This window comes from Olea europaea, chromosome 16 (genome assembly GCF_002742605.1).
Source record: "Olea europaea var. sylvestris chromosome 16, O_europaea_v1, whole genome shotgun sequence".
NCBI classification, from domain to species: Eukaryota; Viridiplantae; Streptophyta; class Magnoliopsida; order Lamiales; family Oleaceae; genus Olea; species Olea europaea.
In genome coordinates this window covers 777,685-788,011 of record NC_036252.1, presented here as the reverse complement: position 1 = coordinate 788,011, position 10,327 = coordinate 777,685, and the positions used below count along the sequence as shown (strand labels likewise).

Sequence of the window (10,327 nt, the reverse complement as noted above, 5' to 3'; positions counted from 1 at the left end):
CAGCAACAGAAAATAAGCCTCGGTAAAGTAAGTTTGTCTTGCTTATATGCACAAGCAAACATGCCATATAGAAAATTACTCACTCAGCTCTCTATATTCAATCACAATTAAGTACGAAAAAAATACAATAAAAACATATTCCTATTCAAAAGCTCAAATCATAGATTAATCAAAACATTAATTTTAAGGTTTATCATTAATTAGACACATTTATTTCTCATGTATACAATATTTATGCTCCTCAAATGTACACACACTGAAAGCCCACATGGAAACTGAAAAAGAAAAAGTGAAAAAAAATACAAGAAAATACTCAAAATTGTGTGATGGATCTTCTTTCCTTGTTGTACCCATCATTTCTTTACATGATGTGAGCCTTGGAAAATCAAGATTTTATGAGTAAGTTTCTTGATTTTAATGTTTTGTCTTAAGAAACAGCAACTGTCCCTGTCCTCACATCTTTCTTGGAGTCGAATTCTTTAGCAGAATCCGTAGTTTTTCTTACAGAAGTTGATTTCTTTGATGAAGAGAGCTTCCATTTCTTCTCGTTGGCCTCATCTATCTCAATCTGTTCTTGTCTGCACTCTTGGCTGCAAAATGGTGTGTTCCCTCTGCAGAACAAAATACAAATCCATCAGAACTCGTCGTTCAAATATGAAAACAATAATTAAAATAAATGAACAATTCGATCTTTCTAAAGGTCAAATCAGTCATATCAAAGGGTAAGAACATGAAAAGGAGGTGGAATCTGGTTAACCTGTACATGAAAATGTCATTGTTATGGCCCAGTGTTCTGTGGCAAAAAAAGCAAGAATCGAGAAAATGAGGCTGGTAATGGTCATCCTCACACCCCGTATAGAATAAGGCGGCAGATCTCATTGTTGAACGGTGGAGAGGGCGGTGGATTGCGGCGGCGATAGGATGGCCGTTGGTGCTTTTGATGCTCAAATGGGTGGAGAAGTGGTGGAGGGAGGAAGGAAAAAGGAAGAGAGCTGGTGGATTTATATATACAAATGGACCACCAAATACGAACTTTTTAATTAATTAATGTGAGGAAAAATTGCAATTTTAATGCCCAAACTTATTGTTTGAGTAGTAAGTTGGTTTTTAATTTTTAGAAAAGTAACAAAATGGTCTTCAACTTCTTGGTGCACATTCAGTTCAATTCTCAACAATAAGAACCATTTTAAAGACATAATATCTTTAAATTTTTAGTGATTTTCAAGGCATGGTAGCTATTTGTGTGAAAATTTTAGTTTTTGCTAGACGAAACTTTGCAAAAAAATTTCAGCTGATTAAACTTTTATTTTAACTACGAATTTCATGAGATTCACCACTTTGATCTATTAAAATTTTTATTAAAATCTTTGTCAAACAACCTCTTACTATCAGAATTGCCCTTTTGTGTTCAAATATAGGATGTCAACAAAGTGACTAGGGTTTCGATAAACTTGGGGTGAAAATAGAAGATAAGTGTTCGCTTATATATTCTTTCTTTTTACTCTGGTAAAAGTATTTTACTTTATATGTTCTGCTAGCCCTATTTGTACTCCTTCGTAACTATCGAGAAGAATCATAGGAGATGTAACAAAATTTTCGAAAAAGTAAGGACGTTGAGTACAATAATCGAATCTAACAAGGGAGTACCAAGTAAAGCCACGTGTTGGCCAACAAGGTTTTCATAATAAAAGCAATTTAAGCAAACTATCAGAATTGCCCTTTTGTGTTCAAATATAGGATGTCAACAAAGTGACTAGGGTTTCGATAAACTTGGGGTGAAAATAGAAGATAAGTGTTCGCTTATATATTCTTTCTTTTTACTCTGGTAAAAGTATTTTACTTTATATGTTCTGCTAGCCCTATTTGTACTCCTTCGTAACTATCGAGAAGAATCATAGGAGATGTAACAAAATTTTCGAAAAAGTAAGGACGTTGAGTACAATAATCGAATCTAACAAGGGAGTACCAAGTAAGGCCACGTGTTGGCCAACAAGGTTTTCATATAATAAAAGCAATTTAAGCAGTTGTTTTGATACCGTAAGAAGTGGACTTTCATTTGTCAGAGTTTCAAAAATTAATCAAGGAAGATCTAAAAAATATAAATGATCAAGAATTGAAAATCCATCATATATTAGACAAGAATTAAATATACACGCAAAAACAAAAATTCCTTTATTTTTAAAAAGGAAACAACGGGTTTCAGCGGTGATGCAGTCGATTTTGGATTTGTTTTAGTGATTTTTAAGTTTCAACTCTTTGAACAAGATTTGACCTAATTTTCGATTCGTTCTCTATTTTTTTGATCACATCAGTTGGTTTAATGCAGTTCGAGTGACTATGACATTATAAGAATTGTTGTTTTGATACCGTAAGAAGTGGACTTTCATTTGTCAGAGTTTCAAAAATTAATCAAGGAAGATCTAAAAAATATAAATGATCAAGAATTGAAAATCCATCATATATTAGACAAGAATTAAATATACACGCAAAAACAAAAATTCCTTTATTTTTAAAAAGGAAACAACGGGTTTCAGCGGTGACGCAGTCGATTTTGGATTTGTTTTAGTGATTTTTAAGTTTCAACTCTTTGAACAAGATTTGACCTAATTTTCGATTCGTTCTCTATTTTTTTGATCACATCAGTTGGTTCAATGCAGTTCGGTTCATACTACATTGCCATTCGCAGACATTTCTTCAGGCTTTTAAACTCGAATCTTTTAAGCAATAAGAATAAGAATGTGACAAGAATCCAACTATAAACATGATGACAAAAAAGTGTTGTGGCGGAATCAACAATTTTAAGAATTGGTGGGTACAATTGCAAAAAGATTGTTGAATACCAAAAAATGAAAAAAAGTGCTCGTCATCAAAACCACTCATTACATCCGTCAATCAAACGCCATGATTTTCCATTCCTTTGTCATTTTCCATCATTACACCTTAGAGCTGCGTAGGCATGGGCCCCACACTCCATAACACTCAAATATTGGGTCCCACACCCATTAAAATAAAGGAAAAATTACAGTTGAGTCCCCAACCTTAGTACAAATTTAGTAAGTAGGTCTCTAACAAATTATTTTGGCGGCTACAGTTCCCAACCTTTTATTTATTTACCACTTGAGTGTTTCAAATAAAATTTTAACATTTTCTTGGATTATCAATTTTAATTTTATCATTATGTTCAACTAAAAAAAAGAATGACAGAGACAAAAGAATTAGAAATTAAAAAAAAAATTATACTTTTGTATAATTAAAAATCCTTGATTGGGAGCTAAGTATTACAGATATAATAGTCTGGGGACTAAGAATATCAATATATTAGTTTGGGAACCACATCTATAATATTTTCTTAAATTAAAGCGAACACTTGTAGGCTTTATTTTCTAGGTCATTATCTCCTCTGCCCGTGATACTCGGGCACCAAATATTCCAATTCCAATATATCCTTTCAAAAAAGTTGTCTGCCCGTTACACGTGGGACCTCGTTAATTGCACCAGCAAACCAGCAAATAATTACTTCTAGAAGCCACGTGTGAGGGACATGTACATTGAGCTGTCATGAAGCATGACTCTTGTTGAAAATACATTCTTTTAAAAATTTATTTTTTCAAAACTTATTTTTAATGACATATTTTTTAATAAAATAATATTATACATAAATTAAATTTTTTCTTAATTTTTATTTACTCATTCTCTACCAATGCATTTTTTCTCCAAAATGAGGCACAAACAAAAGAGCATGTTTGAGCCCTATTTTGTTTAATTATTTTTTTCAATCGTGATTTGGTAGAGAGCGTGTAGTAAAAAAAATTAAATTTATGTGTAATTTTATTTTATAGATTTTGCTAGAAGAACAAGGCCACGTAGACTCTACTCAAAGATATTAATCCTTATTTCATTGAAAAATGTGATTAAATATAAGAGAAAAATGTATTTTGAAAAAATGGGATCAAACAAGGACTTAATAATGTATTTCTTCATTTTGTGTTTGGTTTCCGTACAATTTTTACAAGAAAAAACGGGAATAAGTGGATGCAAATTGATTTTCATTTAATTATCAAAAGAAAATTTTTAGATGAAAAAATAAAGTGGAATATATATATATATATATATATTTTAATTATTTTTGTTTATTTTCCAAATTATATTGGCACTTAAAGATTGTTAAAAATTTATTTTCGTCTATTACACATAATAAACAAAAAGCTATCCCTGAAACCGATATAAAAATTTCTTTGACTAGCAACATAGTTAATCATAATTTTAGGTTAAATTTATTTATTTTAAAAGTCCTCTCTAAAATGAATTAAAAGCATAGCTGACGTCTTGGCAGAGTAGAGCATATCTTTTTGTCAGAAATTAATTATAATTAAGGTTGAACCTCAACCTTGAGGGCCTCCATCGTCTCGCTCCTAAAATTTTGTGAGGGAGGTAAATCACGGGATATGCTCCAACAGGCCAGGGTCCAAGAACTGCTTATACATTGTGTCTACAAGGAGTCTAATTTCATGTTTCAGGAATCTAACCCCCATATTGCGGCTGCCAACAAAGCGTGAGATAATCTCACTCTTGTCATTTGCATCACTTGGTTATGTCCCGAGGGGCCAGAAATTAATTATAATTAATTACATGGAAGTGAGTCATAGCCATGTTATCATGTGGCCATTACAACTTAAACATGATTATGTAAGCAAACTCTGTGTATTTAAATTAATTACAGATTTCTTCACTTAATAAGTCCAAAGCACATAATTATTATAATATAATAATAAATTTGAGTGAAAACTATAATATAAGTTTAACTCCAAATCTTGAGTATAAAAATAGGTGACATTTTGTTGATTGAGTTTGTCGATTCGACGCTTAGTAGGACAAATGTTTTTTTTAGTCTCCACAAGAACAAGTTTAGTACGTTAAATTGAACAATATTACGATAACAAACAAATTTTGTTTACTCCCTTGAATTTTATTCTAAATTTATTAAAAAATATTGAAAGGATTCACCAACAAAATACTTAGACGTTGATAGACATTTTTGTCAAAATATTTATTACTTTATTTTAATTCATAATTTATTCCTATCACGAAAATAAGTATTCACGATTATTACAAAAGAAAACAAATTCTGATTAGAAGATTCTGATGGTAGAACTATTTAAAAATAAATATCGTCAAACCATTTACAAAAAGAAAGTAAAATATACGATGAAAATAGAAATATTTTATTCGTGTTTCAATACTTTCTAGCATATTATAAAAAATGTCTAAAAGTCTTGCAACAATATATGATGAGAATAACAAAAAATGACATACGTTCGATGCAAATCCTAAATATGTCCGACAGCCTATTTTAGGGTAGCCTAACCAAGCATTTGCTATCTAATCTAATTAACCCATTCCACATTACTTTTATTTTTATTTCTGCTTTTTGTAGAAGAGTTACTTTAATTTTTGTTTGAAAAATAATTTTTAAAAGAGTTTCCTAATACAGAAATATTTTTAAGAAAAACCTTGTTAGACTAATTTCCTCTAAAAACTCTTCTAGCTGACGAAATACTAATAAATTAAGCCAAACGAACCCAAAAGCAACTTAAAGAACTCCACAGTTCCTTTTGAATTTTCAAAAGTTATGCCAAGCGTACCCTAACACTCTTACATTACTTAAAAAAATAGGACAGTACTATACATACACAATGGTTTACCTAACCGTTTACCTATTACTCACATCATTTGGGTGGGGCCTCGGTTTGGATTATTAAATAACACATGGGGCCCTAAACTCTTTCTTTTCGAAGGACAATAAATTCATATACTCTTCTCATGCTATTGTTTCTAAACAACAATGAGGGTCTCTAGCACGTTCAACTTAAATTGTTACACAGTGCAAAATCATGTTACACAATAGAAAGTAAAATGCAAAATCTTTCACAGAATCAGATATTAATGTTTCATAAAACAAAGCTATCTTAGCACTTGCAATATGCTAACAATGTTCTACTCAACTACCGCCAGCAAGTCGCCTGCTTTGCAGAAACAATGTCGTCCCTCAGTACCAAAATCGACCTGACAAAGGATGCGCATAAATTTTTTAGAAATACAACTTGAACCCAAGTAACGCTATTACACAAGTATTCAAGATAGCCGTTTATCAGCAGCTAGTTAATAATATAATTAACTTGTCAAGATATTTTACGGGGTGGAAATCACATGAACAGGCATACCAAGTACTTCCTGCTATTGTACTTGATCTACTAACATCTTTGAATTCAATAGTCGTATCGAAGTCTGCTTTTAATGCAGAGAGGGTTCTTGAAGAAGGAAGGACTCGACTCAAATCAGAAATCTTAGAATATCTCGTGTGCTTGAAGAATTGGGAAGACCCCAATGTTTAGAATGCATGATAAGGTGATTGTTATCGTTGAGGACCACAACAATCTCATAATAGAAGACCACTAATATTCGATGAAATATATGTATACTGTGTCTACACGTGTCGTGCCAAACCGGAACCATAGTTTGTGCTTCATTCGATCATAAAAAAGTTCGGTGTGCATCGGCACCTCTTCCCAAGATAGACACATTTTTAACTATTTCCCAAAACGATATCCTTTAATCATATAGTACACTTACTACTACACAATCCCACAACTCCCTCTTCCTGACTCAGAGAGAAGTGAGATAGAACAATAACATGTGATTAACAAACTGTAGATTCGAGTGCAAATACCGTTTGGAATCTGGATCAAATTTTCAGAAGATTCTCACAATCTATTATTTTTTTTCATAAGACAAAAGCCAAAGAATGTCACTGCTGGCTACTGGTTAAGCACGGAGCAAGGTAACCTAATTGCTAATTTATTCGAAATTGCTCTCTTAGATCCTCAACTACTAAACGAAACATAAACTAGACCCTCAATCACAAAAAAATCATTTAGACTCTAATGAAATAAAATATTATAATTAAATAAGTAAACTTGTAAAATCAAGCCCGTGCATATTTAAGTTTAGTACTGCATCACTTTCCCCTTCCTCCAATATTCCACCGTAAGACAACTATCCTAACAATGGTAGTCTACAGCATGCCCTAGATGCAAGTGAGGGGATTCATATAGTCAACAAATTTGATGTATTCAAAATCAGCAGCACATTCACATTTACGAAACATAATGGGTCATCCAAACGTACCTCGTAAGCATTTATGTCCGAAAAAAGAACCTGCAAAAGATGGATTTCATGTATTTAGAACAACAATGGGGAGAAGAAAACATTATAGGATAAAAATATAAGTATTTATTTGACCCTTCTTTTAAAAAATAAACATGGTAGCTTAGAGTGATTGAATAAGTTGAGTTATCAAAATGTCCATAAATCAGAACTTCTGAAAATCCTACCTTTTTCCCAGCCTCAACTTCCCCAACCTCAGAACCAATAGAAAGCACCTGGAAAAGAACAAATTAATACAGAAAACAAGAAAAAAGAAGATATAGATGCCGGCACATGTATTTCTGAATGAGGATATGCCAAATGTATATCTGAATGGGAGAAATTGTCCTTGCTTACTCACCTCTCCCATCAGGTACCGCTCAAATTTAACTGCCGATTTAGGCAGCAAAACTCCACCAGCTGATTTCTGCATTAAGATTATTCCATTTATCAGATGGCATGATGACAGGTGCACATAAACATGGGAAATTTTTGGTCTATGTATAATCTACGTAATAATTGCAGATGCTCCAACACCCAAACTTGATAGAACAATAGAACACAAGTATTTTACTATTCTTCATGCTACCCTACCCGCAGAAAGGAAGAACAAAAGTAATCCCCAATTTCCGGAACAGGAATCTATAAACCTTAGTATGTTTATTACAAATGGTCACATCAACGAAATTCTTCTTGTTTGAGAATGCACTTCCCACCACCCCAATTTATTCATCAATATCTCAAAAAAAATGCGAATGAGGAGATCTGATCCATGCAAAACATGGATTTTGTTTCACGAGAAACTGGAGAATGCAAACATCACTCCACATTTCATAATCTTACATGTTTCCTGGTTAGGATAATCAAAGAATCACGGAAACAAGAACTGAAAATGCAACATAATATGCATGACCTTCTCAAAAAAGTAGGACACAAAATGCTAAAGAACACCTTATAAAACATAATTTTTATACAATCATGCTACATGTGCAACCTCATTTACACCTTTCTTTACTCTCTTCCACATGGCAACATTTACACTCGATTTTAAACTTATCCATCACATCACTGCACAAATTTCCTCCACATAGGAGGGAATGTCACCCAAGCAGTAAGGGGGATGTACATATAGCATTATTCTTCTTTATATTTGTAACTATATTATTCCCATGTTGAAGCTAATAAAAGATATTTAGCATCAGTGGAAAGTGGAAGTTTTTAGCATATAATAAGGGTCAATTTCAAATTTAAATTCAAGCATTTTGCAATCATGAAAAATTATGTTCAGCAAATTAAAAATATCTCAACTACATCTTCTCGTATTACTTTGTCTCGACTCCAATTGCATCATGATTTTGCCTCAATTTTCAACGTCAGTTGAATATTGATCTCGCCTTTAAGCACAATATAGTGCAGAAGTTCTTTGACTCTACACTATCAGTTCATGCACTAAATCATCAATTGTACCTTATAAGGTTCTATAATTCTATTGTCATCCAAACCAAACATCTTTAGCCATCCGAAAGTTTGAAATTTCTCGTCACTACTTACAAATGACATTCACACAAATAGAAGTAAAAAACAGCAAAGTTTCTTCAAAGTAACTGATAAAAAAATTTTATTTGAGGACTATGCTATAAGTAATCAAAAGGCATATCATCTCGTCCTATAATACTCCATGCTCAATGCACAATTTATAAAATTTCAAAAACATAAGCATATGGCTTTAACAGGAATACCTCAGGTAGTTCCTCTAGTCGAATCAAAACTCTATCAGCCTGAGGGACAACCTATATTATATACCCACACAACAACAAAAAAACCCAGTTTCAGTTTATTTTTGAACGTGAAAAACTTCCAATACACAAACACAATGCAAAGGAATGTGTTCAGAAAAACCTTGGTGGGTTCATATTTCTTTGCAATGGCATTGATTCTTAAGAAATTTCTTTGTAGACCTGTCAGTCAGAAAAAGGGTCAGTAAAAAAAGGGACTGAAATCTGAAAATTAAGAAATCCATCCACAGAAATGAGACTTAAAATGCTATTCAAGAAAAATTACCAGAGGGTCTTCCGTTGGAGAGAGATGGAAGGTCCGCTCGGTGAGAAGTGAAGGGTTTTACGAGTGTAAGGAAAGAGGCCGCCATGGATAAGAAATCGAATAATAGACTCGAGTTGTGCAGTGGGTTTGCTGTACACTACTACAATACTGCAGTCTCCTGTACACTCGTCAATATACACAGGTGCGGCCCGTGTGGGTTCCCGTGGTTCTAGAGAGTTCTAGGATTGGTAAATAAAACTCAATTTTCAATTATGCTACAGTTTGGGAGCTCTATCCAAATTTAAAAGGGTGCTTGACACTATTTTTATGAAAAAATGAATTTTAGAATAGTAGAATGGTGAAAAACGTGTGATAAAAATAAGAAAAAAGTTTTAATTTACGTGTAATATTATTTTAATGAAGAATATTTAGTTAAAAAGAAGAGATAGAAAAACGTATTTTGACAAAAATGAGAATCAAACGAGGCCTAAAAATACTATGTGAGCATGGTTCGGGTTGGGTTGATTTTAAGTGCAGCTCGAAATCGAAACCAACTTGATCGATTTGAATAAATTCCAATTCAAACTGATCCAATACAGTCATTGAAATCGAACCAAACCAAACCAACCAATCGGTTTAGGTCGATTTGGTTTGGTTAATCGATTTGGAATTTGTACGAGTAAAAAAATTGTCTACCTATTTTGAGTTAATTTTTTATTTTTATTTTTTTTTATATAGGTATAATTTTTTTCTTGGGTAATGCGTATCAAAAATATATATAATGTAAATGGTAAAAAATCAATTTTTTCAAAATTATCATATGTATAAATCCGATAGTTATCAACAAAAAATTAGACCAAAATGAAAGCAATGCCACGATCTACATTCGAAGTTTACATCAAACTTTCTTCTTCTTACTTTCTTTTCTTTTGGTATTTAGAGTTTTTGTAGAAAAAATATAGATGGTAAACAAATTATTTGAGACAAAATTATAGTTGTGTTTTTATTATTTTATTTTTTACATTTAAGAAGATGACAAATAATAATAATAATAATAATAATAATATATATATATATATATATA

General features: G+C 32.2%; 2 protein-coding genes across 2 annotated transcripts; both read right to left on the bottom strand.

The window, feature by feature from the left end:
- Positions 1-123: 123 nt before the first annotated feature.
- On the bottom strand, positions 124-1,014 carry LOC111411603. The gene is made up of 2 exons (XM_023042118.1): positions 758-1,014; positions 124-611 (listed from the first exon to the last, which is right to left on the bottom strand). The coding sequence occupies exons 1-2, from the start codon at positions 877-879 to the stop codon at positions 428-430; spliced, it is 306 nt and encodes a 101-aa protein (XP_022897886.1). The 5' UTR covers positions 880-1,014; the 3' UTR covers positions 124-427.
- A 4,766-nt stretch (positions 1,015-5,780) lies between these two features.
- On the bottom strand, positions 5,781-9,433 carry LOC111411601 (10 kDa chaperonin 1, chloroplastic-like). The gene is made up of 7 exons (XM_023042109.1): positions 9,265-9,433; positions 9,103-9,161; positions 8,943-8,993; positions 7,565-7,630; positions 7,392-7,439; positions 7,186-7,215; positions 5,781-6,063 (listed from the first exon to the last, which is right to left on the bottom strand). Exons 1-7 carry the CDS (start codon positions 9,347-9,349, stop codon positions 5,995-5,997), a joined length of 408 nt encoding a protein of 135 aa, XP_022897877.1. The 5' UTR covers positions 9,350-9,433; the 3' UTR covers positions 5,781-5,994.
- Positions 9,434-10,327: the final 894 nt, after the last annotated feature.